The sequence below is a fragment of the Anabrus simplex genome, chromosome 1 (genome assembly GCF_040414725.1).
Source record: "Anabrus simplex isolate iqAnaSimp1 chromosome 1, ASM4041472v1, whole genome shotgun sequence".
NCBI classification, from domain to species: Eukaryota; Metazoa; Arthropoda; class Insecta; order Orthoptera; family Tettigoniidae; genus Anabrus; species Anabrus simplex.
In genome coordinates, this window is record NC_090265.1 from 367,612,692 (window position 1) to 367,627,800 (window position 15,109).

Genomic DNA, 15,109 nt, shown 5'->3' on the forward strand with positions numbered 1-15,109 from the left:
AGGTGCGCGCACCTGTAAGCTTGCATCCGAGCCAATTATGCCTGTGTATTCGTCTGTATTAATTCTGCCTCATTCTCTCAGCCTACTACTCGTTCTATCGCAGCGCAAACATCTCAAGAAGAAGGGAAGCAGAATGAGGTAGATATAGAATTAAAAAGCCCTGGTGCTAAAGAGGTGTTGAGATCGTCTTCTTACGTTTCTTTATCCTGCTTCTCTTTAAATTGAGATTGGTGAACAGTGACGGACGTGTAAGAGTTCCAGTCACTGAGGTAGAATTAGAAAGCTCATGTAGAGGCGTGTTGGATTCTGTTTGCAAAAGGAAATCTGTATCTGCTTGAATACCTTTGAGCTCTTTAAAATTAAGCTGAATATTGTTTTATGCAAGGTTGAACTCTTTTTTTAAATTTTAATAAAGCTACCTTTATCATGAAATTGTTTCAGCGCCTTTAGGGTACTACTCTTCTAGTTTAAATTACGCTTCTTTATATTACGGTGCCAACATTTGGAGTTAGTTTGTATGTGTTTTACTTGTAGATTACTTCTTCCAGTCTAGCCTGAGCAAGCGACGAGTGCAGACACACTGGGCTGAGTGTGCTGGTAGTGCGAGGAAGGAGTGTTGGAGGGGAGTGCAAGAGTGAAGTGAAGAGTGTCGGGAAGATTATTGGTGTTGAACAATGCAGGCAGGAAGATAGCAGGGGAAAATGAAGAAAGAAGAAGCGAAAAGTGCAGGAAGCATGATGGAACTGGGAATGAAGGTGGAGATGATGCTGACAGCAGCGGTGATTTTAGTAATGCTATATATCGGGGGGAGTGGAACTGAATCCCGGGCCGATCTCCAGTGGAAGCATGGTCTGGGAAGACGTAGAAGTAATTAGGAAGGTGGTAAAAGATGTGGTAGAAGAAGTTTGCCAGGTTGAGCAAATTAAAAATATAATGCAGGAGCAATCGAAGGAGCGCGAGAATATGGATAAATGGTTCCAGGAAAAAGCAGAGGATACAACAACCAAGGTGAAAAATAACGGAGAAGAAATTGCATCGCTAAGAGAGAAAGTCACAAGTTTAGAAAAAGAGGTGGTCGAATTGAAGAGAGGGGCTGTAGCCTACGGCCAGGGGAGCATGAAAAAATGTTTATTCTTCTATGGGGTGTAGGAAGAACGGTAGAAAAGAAGATAGAGACTATATATAAAGTTGTGGACGTAATACAAAATAAGATGAACATTAATTTTAGCGAGGTTGACATTGACGATGTGGAAAGAGCAGGTAGAGCGAAGGGTAACAGATCAATAAAAGTCCAATTGTTATCTACCCATATATCGGAGATAATATTAAGAAATTCGAGCAACCTAAAAGGGAAAAAATGGGTTAGGAGAGACTTGGGAAGAGAAGTTGTCGAGAATCTGAGAATACTGAAGAGGCATCAGGGGAAAGCAAGACCGCAGGGGTTGAAGGCGCATCTAACTGGGCAACAGCTGTTTGTTTCCAACGGAAAATGGAGGAGATTCTGGACCGTAGCATACCTGAAAGTTATGGAAGAGGAACTTAAGAATGAAAAGGACCTGGGTTCAAAGCAAGATGGAAGACAGGCTACCGATCAAGAGGAGCAAAGGGTCGAGGTAAGAACTGAAACTAACGAAGAGGCAAGTGCGCGTGGTAGTATGAGGCGAAGACAAAGGGATCAGGAGGTGGAGGTGGTGAGTGATGCCCAAGTAAAACCTATTGCAGAGTCCAGGAGAGATGGATATAGTAAAGAAGGAAGTAGGTCGAGGGATGACAAGGAGGGGAAAGGCAATATGATGAAGGGGAGAAGTAGGAGCTTATAATAATTGTGGGGGGGTGAAAAATAAGGGTACAGAGGAAAAAGAGAGGAAAGATCACTAGAAATTGTCAAATTATGGAGGGAGGGAGATAGAAGAGGAGAGAGCGATGGTGACGAAAGTAAAAATAAAGAAGGTGATGGTGATGGTAGAGAGGGCAAGTATAACTAGACTTGAAGGTAGGATTTGTAAATATTGAAGGCTTACTAAATAAAATAAGTAATAATGATGTGACAAAGGTGATTGAAAGTTTTGATATTGTTGCTCTATTGGAGACTTGGATACCTATAGGAAGAGATAACCTGGTATGGGTTTACTGCCAAATGCAAGTCAATAAAGAAACAAAGTAATAAAGGGCGATCGCTAGGAGGAATAGTGGTGTTGATTAAAGAAGAGATCGATTAACTAGTAGAAGAAATTGAGAATGAAATGGATCAAGCGGTTTGGTTGAGATTGAACATAGAGAGAGAGAAGGAGAGAAAGAAAGGTATGTATGGCATGTGCTTACTGCCACCCCAAGGGATTTCCACATTCCTTCTTCTTGAATCAGATCTGGTGGATTAGACTGATACTGTTCTACATTAGAGTACCGGTACCAGTAATAGATATTGCAGACTTCACGTCATAGAAGTGTTGAGCGACCATGTTTAGAATTCACATGACATGTAAAATTATCGCACCTGTAGCAGGACGCTGAACAAATACGAACGTGCTGAAGTTATGCTTAATGGCCTTATGTCGCTGAAGACTGCCTCGCCTTGAAAAATTCTCTGCTCACATATCACACTTAAACATAATGGAGTTAATTGCTGAGTCGATATCAGGCTGCAACATATACTGAAAAAAGCTGGATCTTTGTTATAATCAATCAATCAATTCTCCCTGTGGGCGGAGGCGGTAGAATAACACCCACGGTATCCCCTGCCTGTCGTAGGAAGCGACTAATAGGGGCCCCAGGGGCTCTGAACGTTAGAGCGTAGGTTGGCAACCACGGAACCCTTATTTCAGTCCTGGCATTGCTTCCACTTACTTGTGCCAGGTGCCTCACTTTCGCCTATACTATTCGACCTCCCTAGGTCACGCTTGTTCTTTTCTGACCCCGACGGTATTAGAGCACTCGAGGCCTAACGAGTCATTCATTTTCACGCCCTTCGTGACCCTTGTCTTTCTCTGGCCAATGTCTTTATTTTTCGAAGTGTCGGTTCCCTTCCATTTTTTCTCTCCGATTAGGTTTATATAGATGATGGTTACCTAGTTGCACTTCCTCTTACAACAAGAATCACCACCATCTCAAACAATCAGTCAATCAATCAATCAATCAATCAAACACCATTCATCTGCATTTAGGGCTATCACCCAGGTGACAGATTCCCTAACAGCTCTTTACCTAGTCTGTCCTTATATAATTTCAAAGAAGTTGGAAATTTGATTGCCAAGTGAATACGAGTATTGTCGCTTTTTGAATGTAACCTTAAAATCTCTCTCTCTCTCTCTCTCTCTCTCTCTCTCTCTCTCTCTCTCTCTCTCTCTCTCATGCATGATTTTGTACTGAGCACGCTTTATGCCATCTTAATAGACTGCATTCCTGTTATTAATACCTACCTTAGCCTCGACCTCTACCCCCCCCCCCTCTACCTTCACCTCCTCCCCTACCAGGTAAGTGCATTTCTACCTCCGCCTCCGCATATACCGGTACCTCTGCCTCCACCTTCACCTCCACCAATAAACTCCACCTCAACTTCAAATCGCACAGAATGAACCGAACGAGTCAGCCGTGCGGTTAGGGGCGCGCAGCTGTGAACTTGTATTCGGAAGATGATGGTTTCGAATCCCACCGTCACCAGCCATAAAATGGTTTTCCGTGATTTTCCCATTTTCACACCAGGCAAATGCTGGGACTGAACCTTAGGTAAAGGCTACGACCGATACCTTCCCAATCCTGGCCTTTTCCCACCCTTGCCTCGCCGGAAACCGTCTGTTAGTGTGACGTGAAAATACTAAAACTTCGACTTTTAAGAATCTCCGGAACTGGTATAAATAAAAAATTACACACTCGTTTGCACTTAAAACGGGCTATTAGACTTATGATTTTCATCAAAGGCTGCTAATATCCTGCTCTCGGAAACTGATAGCCTACACTACTGTCATCAGCATTTAACAATCTGTTCCGAACCAGTTAACTTGAATTCATTATTTAATTACCTGTGTTGTGTTTCAGGGAAAGTCTAGAGTTCGCTCATCGACAGCTAGGCCTGGCCGAGGAGGCGGATAGTCCCAACATGCGAGCCGAGGCCTACCTGAATCTCGCACGCGCTCACCAACGCCTGGGCGCTTTAGAACGGGCGCTAGCCTACGGCCGTCACTCGCTGTACAACGAGTGTGATCAGTGCCGTACGGCGGGTCACGTGCACCTCACTGTGGGCAGCGTATACCTGGAGCTGGCTGGCTTTTGCAAGGCGCTAGAAGCCTTCCAGCGAGCACATAAAATAGCACAAGGCATCCAAGATCCTGCTTTAGAACTACAGGTCAGTATTATTTTTATGCAATATACCCCATCTAAACATCTACCTTTCTGTGCATCAGTGGTAGAGTGTCGGCCTCGGATTTTTGAAGGGCGGAAAGAATGTGCATTCGGCAGTCCATGTAAGAAATCTCTGCTGACACATTTGGTGTTTGTGCAACAAAATTAATTAAAGACTCAACCATAGACCGCCCAACAGAGATCTGTTTCTCTGCCATCTGATAGAGCAGAACGGAACATCAAAATTGGCACCGGCAACCCAAATGGCGTCATATTAAAACACCTGCACTCGATAGTTTAGGCCAGAGGATTATTATTATTATTATTATTATTATTATTATTATTATTATTATTATTATTATTATTATTATTATTATTACCGATACTATCCTATCTAAATGTCTAAATGTTGAAATCACCACACAAGCAAGGAAGAGAAATGATATAGACATCTCCTTCCTTAGAAAGCATGAGAAATATTTACAATAGATATGCTCGTTGAAAATAATAATAATAATAATAATAATAATAATAATAATAATAATAATAATAATAATAATAACGTTATTGGTTTTACGTCCCACTAACTAGCCTACATGTTTATGATATTTGGAGACGCCATGGTGACAGACTGTTGTCCTGCAGGAGTTCTCTTAAATGCTGATAAATCTACCGACACGATGGTGGCGTATTTGACAACTTTCTAATACCATCGGACTGAGCCAATTTGGGTTCAGAAGGCCTGCGCTGTACCGTCTGAACCACTCAGCCTGGCGTTCGTTGAAAAATGTACTCTATAGTTGCAGTATAATTTGTCTGTGACAATCAGTAGGAAGCATAAGATATTTACAACATGAACTGTTTGTTGAAAATAATAACAATAATAATAATAATAATAATAATAATAATAATAATAATAATAATAATGGCGTGTGGCCTCCGGAGAGGCCTGGTGCAGCTGACACCTATAGGCAACCTGCACGTCAGCGAGAAGGGGGAGTGGCTGTGATGAATTCTAATGCTAAAAGCAGCACACACACCCAGTCTCCTAGTCATCAGAATTAACCAATTACGGTTAAAATCCCGGCGGGGAATCACGGTAATCAGACGCGGGACCCCTTGAACCAAAATCTTGCACACTAACCATGTAGACATGGAACCGGACATCTTAATAATAAGAATAAGAATAAAAATAATTCAGAAATATTTTGAAATAAGAAATTCACACCTCACTGTGGCACTCTCCCAAGGAATGTATGAATTAATTAATAGGCTATCTGTACCATGTAAATCTAGTCATTCATTCATTCATACTCTCAGACTGAAAAGTCTGTGAATTCTAATAACTCACTGTTTTATATCTCAAAACTCCTCACATTGTAAAAATACATGATGCATCCTAGAGTGCAAGCATAAACAAAGAAAGTAATGCAAAAATATATATATATCAGCAGCAGAACTGTCGACTTACTAAAAGGTTGTTGACCTATTTATTAAATGATGTACTTATTCCCATTATTTATTTGGTCCCAGGAGCCACCACTGGCTTAAATTGAATTTTGGCTGGTGGTTTAGTCCCGGTAAAAAAATATTTGTTTTTATTTTATTTTTTTGTAAATCGCACCAACACAAATAGATTTTATGGCAACAGTTATGAAGGAAGCGACCATAGCCTTATTTAAGGTTCAGCCACAGTGTTTGCCTGGTGTCATAATTAGAAACCACAGAGAACCATTTTCAAGGTTGCTGACAGTGGTGTTCGAATCCATCATCTCCCGAATGCAAGCTAACAGCTACGTAATCCAAACGTTTTAGCTAACTCACTAGATGAATTTATTTCTTCAATGGCCTTTCAGATTTTACGAGATGCCAGGATGTCAGAATTTTCTCCCACAAAAGTTCTTTAAAGGTGCCAGAATCCATTGATATTGAATTGCCCCATGGTCACTGGGATTTGAATGTCAGTCACGTGAGTGGAAACGCAGCAGTTTAGCCAATGTGCTAATCACCTCACCTAAGATGAGCCATTGATGAGTGTCAGAAACACTCATATCAGTAAAAAAAAGCATATAAGGTACAATATCATACATTGGACTATAGTACTTTTCAAAACGAACATGGAATATAGTCGATACAGAAATAAGCAAGCAAACAAGCTTGTAGATTAACATGACTGTTAATATTGTGGCCATAGTCACATAGAGTTGCCACCTTAAGCCAAACAAAATATGGGACATGTCAATGAATCTCTTCCATGTGTATTTGCTATTTGACTTTGCTGTCTTTAAAATGTCAGCATCAGATTTGATTGTGCTATGGAGTTCTTCACATGACATTTACTTATTTGTTTAAATCATAAGTTCACTCTTATTAAAGACACTGATCATCTATTTGTCGTAACAGTTCACTTGTATACCATCGAGGAAATTATACATTAAACAAGTGCATTTGAACCTGGATCAGTTAGAACAAAACATGCCAATTTTTCAAGTTCCTTAAGTCTGTGAACATTGTACTCTTTAATTTTTACTACTTTCCAGGATAACTGAAGGGATATCTCTAAAAATACATACCTTCTCCACATCAATCTGCTCATTTAACTGAAGACATTCGACTACACCTTCCAGACAAGAAAAATTAATACTTTCCTTCAAATTTAATGCTTGTAGCTTTGCTGCAACATCGTCTTTAGAGAAATCATAGGACAGCAGGAGATATTTTAAAGCAATGTGAGTACCAAAGATCTTATGAAGTTCTGCCAAAGATTTTAGTTACACAATTTCTGAAACTTAGTTATTGAAAAAATAAAAAACAAGGACAGATAATACGGGACACATCATTTTTTTGCCTGAAATCTGGGATGGGACAGGTGGCAACACTATTGTCACAGGACCTCCTGTTTTACATGAAATCCAAACCATAGGGACTTGACTATTAATTTCAAAAATCCCACATGGATTGACCAGGATAGAAATGACAGTACTTTCACAGAATGATATGGTGTATATTACAAATATATTTTGTACAATTTGAATAATCTACCGACTTCAAAATAGTCACAATGGATGGTAATGCAGTCAGTAGCTTAAATATTATAAAAGTATGGTAAAGTTTTTATTGTGATTACCATATTTGTCATATTGTCAGTAAGAAAAGAATACCTTGTTTTACAGTAGGCCTGTTTACGGACATTTATTTATGACTGTAGAATCTCCTTCTTGCCCGGCATTTACCTAATTACTAGGAGTTGCCACTATATATGAATTAAGCACAGTTTTCTGATCAGATGCCTTTGCTGATGGCAATTGTATGTAAACAGATGTATTCACTCCTGCATGTCTCTGTGGTGGTTACTAGTGTGGTTTGCTATGTGTAAATGAAAAGATGTGTACCAGGACAAACACGAACACCCAATCCCCAAAGCAGAGGAATTAACCAGATGCAGTAAAAATCCCTGATCCAGTTGGGAATTGAATCTGGAACCCTGTACTTAATTTATTTTATAGTGATTGTATATCAGAAATGACTGTCATCATCACTTCTTGCGATCCAAACAACAGGGTCTAACTACCTGAACTACTGTTACAGGTGTATGTAGGCCTTTCCGAGTTATTTGGGCGTCTTCAAGATCCTGATAAAAGTGCCCGTTATGCTGCAAAGGCCTACGATCTGTCCCGCAGCCTTCAGCTTGGAGACCTCAATTCTCGTCACCATCGTGCAGCCTTGTTACAGATGGCATCAGCTCTCAGAAAGCAAGGTGAACTGGGAGATGCGCATGATTATTGCAGTGTGAGTTGATATTCATGTAATCTTGAGAATTTCTGTTTTCCATGTTTTTAAATTACGAGTCAAAATTACTTTAAACTGGATTAATTTTAAAGTAATTTGACTACCAATTGACTTCAATTGGATTCATTATCTTGTAAAGAACAAATTATTGTTAATTACTTTTGTATATGTATGAGATAGAAGATATATTTATAATCTAAAATCTGAGACATCAGAAATGTCACACCCTTCCATAACCTTCATAAATGCTTTTACCACCTCAATTTTATTTCCTTTTTCCTTCCAGTTTTTCCTGTTGTATTGGATTATATGACTTGATTTCTCAATTGCTCATTCCTTTACACTACTTACCTCTATTCACTCACCAAGATCCTGTTCTCTTTCTGTGTTTATCATGTGTTCCTATTCTTAAACTACCTTGTATTCATCTTTATCTTCTTCTCTGTTCCTTTTTACTGTTTACACCCAACTTTCTTCTTTTCCTCTACTTGTCACATCAAGATCTTCTGTCAAGTTCTCAATTATTGTGATGCTCGCCTTTCTTGGGTAGAAATGAGCTCTTCGGTGCTGAGAAAAAATGAACGAAGAGAAATGGGATAGATGATGACGGAATCCATCTATTATGTGAAAATGGCAATCTGTGAAGTTGTGAAAATTGTCCTTTGCTTTATACTTATCCTTGTCTCCTCTCTCTGTTGCTCCCTTTCCTCACATTAACTTGTCATTGTGTTTATCTTATTATGAGCTCCTTTTTCATGTTCCTAACTTTCTAACTGTATATCGTCGTTGCCGGGACAAAACCTCCTATGTGATAATATTTTTGGAGATATACTGACCCGCAGCACATACATTATGAAGAGCGAGAATGCCTTGACAACTGTCACACAATATTGCACCTTAGATGACAGAACCTTACCGGTCAAAGTTCTAAGTTAAAATATTTCACATAGGAGGTTTTGTCCTGGCAATGATGATATGTTTAGTCCTCAGCCTGAAGGCTGCTTGGATCACCAACAGCTGCACCATCAGCTGATACAGGTATCCTAGGTGTCACTGAAGAAGAACACTATGGAAAGGAGTGAGGTAGTTTCTTATTGTTTTCCTCACTGATCCAGAAGTTGCTATTACATATCAGTCTGCCAAGCCTGCTGAAATGTACATGAGTTGACCCGTATAATATTAAGATTAAATGGCCACAAGAAATACATACAGTACATGTTATGTTTCTCTAATCAGCATTATGAGATTTTTAAATAAACAACAAGGAATGTTACTTATCACTAGAGAGCACAGAAAGTGGTGAATAAAATGCTTCATTTTCAGTGAAAAAGTACTTGAAAAGGATATTTTAAAAAGCTGTAAAATACAAGACAAGATGGTGTAAAGCAGTATGTAAAGTCCTTAAATAAGTTGAGATAATTTTAATTTATAATGCATAATGAAGAAAATATCATACACTTACTTAGCCCTAATAGCAAGAACAATATTAAAGATGATAATCGGACTGCCCAAGAATTCTAGAATACTCGGTACACTAATAGTTCTGCTCAGAAATTAACCCTTTTAGTACAGAGCACTGATTATGTATGTTGAGTCCTCAGCCCCAAGCTGACTGAAACCTCAACAAATTGACCATCAGCTGTCATAAGCAGCCTAGGTATAACTGAAAAGGCATACTAGAAAATAAATGAGGTGATTTCACGTTGCTTTCCTCATCGAACCAGAAGGTGCTGTTAGATACCAGTCTGCAAAGTCTACTGAAGTGCATACACCAACTAACTGGCTGCATAAACTAGTGAGAAGGAATCTGTCCCCTGGATGACATCCCTAAATGCAGATCAGTGGTGATTGGCATGACTGATTGAAGGATGACACTGAAACAAAAAAATGAAAGTAAAAGCTTGATCTAGCCCATGCCAGGAGAAACAGTGCACTCTGCACACTGTATCTCACTAGAGATGGATCTGGGCTAACAGAACATTTAGAAATATAATATAGGAGAATCCCACTAATCCAAATCCTTATATTCTGGAAACTCTGTTAATCTTTTTAAGATTTAGTAACAAAGTTTTAATTAAATGAATAATGCATTTCTGAACAAAAATTATTTGTATTCTTATTATTCATCTATCTATATCTATATATATAAAATAACTTGTCCTGACTGACTGACTGATTCATCATCGCCGAGCCAAAACTACTGGACATAAAGAAATGAAACTTTGGGGATATATTCATATTAAGATGTAGGTGCTCGCTAAGAGAGGATTTTTTGATATTCCGTCGCTAAGGGGGTAAAAACGGGGGTGAAAGTTTAAAAAGAGTGTATCTATATCTCAAAACTTTCAAAGTTTACAGATGTAAAAATTGGTATTTAGAATCTTCTTTTAAAATAAGGATACACGTATTTTTTTGTTTTCTGAAAACCCCAATAGGAGGGGTGAAAAAGGGTGAAAATGGGGAAAAATGGGTTGAATGCCTTCAATGAGGATACCGGTACTTGTATCTCAGAAACTGAAGATATTACAGACCTGAAAATTGGTACTTTTGATCTCTTTTAAAAATAAAGAAACACGTATTTTTTTGTTTTTGGAAAATCCAATTAATGGGAGGGTGAAAAGGGGGTGAATTTTTAAAATGAGTGTATCTATATCTCCAAAACTTTTAAAGTTTGCAGATGTAAAAATTGGAATTTAGAATCTTCATTAAAAATAAAGAAACACGTATTTTTTGTTTTCGGAAAATCGCAATAGGAGGAGTGAAAAGGGGTGGAAAAAGGGTTGAATGCTTTAATGAGGCTACTTATATCTCAGAAACTGAAGATATTACAGACCTGAAAATCGGTGTTTGGGATCTCCTTCAAAAATAAAGAAACAAGTATTTTTTGTTTCTGGAAAATCCAATTAAGTGAGGGGGTGAAAAGGGGGTAATATTTTAAAATGAGTGTATCTATATCTCAAAACTTTTAAAGGTTATAGATGTGAAAATTGGTATTTAGAATCTCCTTTAAAAATAAAGAAAAACGTATATTTTGTTTTCGGAAAATACTAATAAGAAGGGAAGAAAAGTTTGAAGAAGGGGTCGAATGCTTTTCATGAGTCTACTTATATTTCAGAACCTGAAGATATTACAGACTTGAAAATTGGTATTTGGGATCTACTTTAAAAGTAAGGAAACACGTATTTTTTCGTTTTTGGAAAATCCAAGTATTGGGGGTGAAAAGGGGGGTGAATTTTTTAAAATTAGTGTGTCTACATCTTAAAACTTTAAAATTTACAGATGTAAAAATTGATAGTTAGAATCTCCTCTAAAAATAAAGGAACACATATTTTTTTTTTGTATCCTGTAAATCCCAATAGGAGGGGTGTAAAAGGGGGAAAAATGGGTTGAATGCCTTTAATGAGGATACATATATCTCAGAAACGAAAGATATTACAGAACTGAAAATTTGTATATGGGATCTCCTTTAAAAATAAAGAAACACGTATCTTTTAGTTTTTGGAAAATCCAATTAATGGCGGTTAAACAGGAGTGACAAATTGGGGTGAATTTTCTGAAAGACTATATCTACAGAATATCTTGGAATCGTAAAATGTTACAGACCTAAAAAGTGGGTGTTTGGAATCTCCCGTAAATGTAAAGAAACATAGGTGATTTGTTTTTGGAAACTCCACTTAAGGGGAACTCAAAAGGGGTGAAATTTTGAAATGAGAATTTTTACAGTATATCTAAAAAACTTAACATGTTACAGAAGTGAAAAATGGTATTTTTTATCTCTATTAAACATAAAGAAACGTGTATTTTTAGTTTTCGGAAAATATCACCTGGGTGGAGGGGGGGGGGGAAGTGACTGAAAATGGTGTTGAATTCTTTTAATTAGGCTACTGATATATCAAAAATGCAGATTTTACAGACGTGAAATTTGATATTTTCAATCTGCTTTAAAAGTAAAAATACACGTATTCTCTAAAAATCCAATGAAGCGGGGGGGGGGGTGAAAGAATTGAAAAATTAATCGGCTTAATTGTATGAGAATACATACATCTAATAAAAACTAAAGTTATTACAGATGTGAAAATTCGTATTTCGATCTCCTTTAAAAACAAAGAAAAACGCGTTTTGTGCGGGAAACCATCTTGGAGGGCGGGAGTGTAAAGGAGTTGAATTACTTTCATGAGGACACATAAATCAAAAACTGAAGAAGTTAGAGTCGTGATAATTGGTATTTAGAAGATCCTTTACTATTAAAGAAACAAGTATTTTTTGCGGGAAAGTTCACTTAGGGGGGGGGGGGGGGTAGTGTGAAATGAAGTGAAAAAAGTAAATTACTTTTATGGGGATACTTATATCTCAAATCTGAAGGTAATAGACGTGAACATTGGTGTTTGGAATCTCCCTTAAACATAAAGAAACAAGCCTTCTTTTATTTTTTGGGGGGGGGGGGGGTGACGGTAAATAAACTTAACGGCGATGGGGTGTAGAAGGAGGTGAGACCAATTGATTTTACTGTTATTAATGTACTTATAAGGATCCTCCGTTGCTCAGGCGGCACCGCTCCGGCCTCTCAAAGCTGGGTTCCGTGGTTCAAATCCCGGTCACTCCATGTGATATTCGTGCTGGACAAAACGGAGGCGGGATAGGTTTTTCTCCGGATACTCCGGTTTTCCCTGTCATCAGCCATTCCAGCAACACATAATAATAATAATAATAATAATAATAATAATAATAATAATGTTCCGGACCGTCGTCAAATGTGCGGACCGCGCTGGCAACGGCTCCTGGACGGGTAATGACTAAGAATGCAGTCCGGCCGCGGGTTCAGTGCCGCCAAATCACCCAATATGACACCACGCCGGATCTCCTGAAGGATTTTATCCATATTAAAAATCATTAACGGAAAAGATGGCAAAGATTTACGGACCCAACTGACCAGGAGGAATACCTGAGCCTAGCCCGGGAAGTACGAAATCGATTGTTGGAAAGGAATATTGAAAAATGGGAGGAAACGTGCTGTAAAATAATAGAAAACGAGTCAGATCGGGAATTTTGGAGGATTCTCGCAGAAAACGAGTCAGATCGCGAATTTCGGCGGATTATATATCTAAAACAATAAGCATTCGATTATAAATTTCAGTATAATACCGTAGCGAAGCACGGGTATCTTGCTAGTCTATATATATATAAAGTAACTTGTCCTGACTGACTGACTGATTCATCATCGCCGAGCCAAAACTACTTGACATAAAGAAATGAAATTTTGAGGATACATTCATAATACGATGTAGGTGCTCGCTAAGAGAGGATTTTTGGATATTCCGTCTCTAAGGGGGTGAAAAAGGGGGTGAAATTTTAAAATGTGTGTATCTATATCTCAAAACTTTAAAAGTTTACAGATATAAAAATTGGTATTTAGAATCTTCTTTAAAAATAAGGAAACACGTATTTTTTTGTTTTCAGAAAATCCCAATAGTAGGGTTGAAAAACGGTGAAAAAGAGGTTGAATGCCTTTAATCAGGATACCAGTACTTATATCTCAGAAACTGAAGATATTACAGACCTGAAACTTGGTACATTTGATCTCTTTTAAAAATAAAGACACACGTATCTTTTTGTTTTTGGAAAATCCAATTAATGGGAGGGTGAAAAGGGGGATGAATTTCTAAAATGAGTGCATCTATATCTCGAAAACTTTTAAAGTTTATAGATGTAAAAATTGGTATTTAGAATCTCCTTTAAATATAAAGAAACACGTATTTTTTGTTTTCGGAAAATCCCAGTGGGAAGGGTGGAAAAGGGTGAAAAATGGTTTGAATGCCTTTAATGAGGCTACTTATATTTCTGAACCTGAAGATATTACAGGCCTGAAAATTGGTATTTTGGATCTACTTTTAAGATAAAGAAGCAGGTATTTTTTTTGTTTTTGGAAAATCCAAATAATGGGAGGGTGAAAAGGGGGGGGGTTGAATTTTTAAAAGGAGTGCATCTATTTCTCAAAACTTTTAAAGTTTACAGATGTAAAAATTGGTACTTAAAATCTTCATTAAAAATAAAGAAACATGTATTTTTTGTTTTCGGAAAATCCCAATTGGAGGGGTGAAAAGGGGTGAAAATGGGTTGAATGCCTTTAATGAGGACACACATATCTCAGAAAGTGAAAAGATTACAGAACTGAAAATTTGTGTATGGGATCTCCTTTAAAAATAAAGAAACACGTATTTTTTGTTTTTGGAAAATCCAATTAATGGCGGTTAAGCAGGAGTGACATGGGGTGAATTTTTCGAAAGACTATATCTACAGAATATGTGAGAAACGTAAAATGTTACAGACGTAAAAAGTGGGTATTTGGAATTTCCTCTAAATGTAAAGAAACATAGGTGATTTGTTTTTGGACACTCCCCTTAAAGGGAAATAAAAACGGGTGCAATTTTAAAATGAGAATTTCTACAGTATATATCAAAAACTTAACATGTTACAGAAGTGAAAAATTGTATTTTTTATCTCTAATAAAAATAAAGAAACGTGTATTTTTAGTTTACGGAAATAATACTTGGGTGGAGGGGGGGGGTAAAAGTGACTGAAAATGGTGTTGATTTCTTTTAATTAGGCTACTGATATCTCAAAATTGAAGATGCTACAGACGTGAAATTCGATATTTGGAATCTGCTTTAAAAGTAAGGAAACACGTATTTTCGGAAAATCCAGTGAAGGGGGGTGGGCTGAAAGAATTGATAAATTAATTGACTTAATTGGTTAGCGTGATTAGCTGCCACCCCCGGAGGCCCGGGTTCGATTCCCGGCTCTGCCACGAAATTTGAAAAGTGGTACGAGGGCTGGAACGGGGTCCACTCAGCCTCGGGAGGTCAAGTGAGTAGAGGTGGGTTCGATTCCCACCTCAGCCATCCTCGAAGTGGTTTTCCGTGGTTTCCCACTTCTCCTCCAGGCGAATGCCGGGATGGTACCTAACTTAAGGCCACGGCCGCTTCCT

At 38.1% G+C, this 15,109-nt stretch overlaps 1 protein-coding gene across 1 annotated transcript in view; it reads left to right on the plus strand.

Moving 5' to 3' along the window:
* LOC136867287 (43 kDa receptor-associated protein of the synapse) overlaps positions 1–15,109 on the plus strand; it is a 223,603-nt gene that overhangs the window by 128,815 nt on the left and 79,679 nt on the right. Inside the window, exons 4-5 of the mRNA XM_068226744.1 lie at positions 4,033–4,339; positions 7,924–8,124. Coding sequence (XP_068082845.1) covers positions 4,033–4,339; positions 7,924–8,124 — 508 coding nt within the window. The remainder of the gene's footprint in view (positions 1–4,032; positions 4,340–7,923; positions 8,125–15,109) is intronic.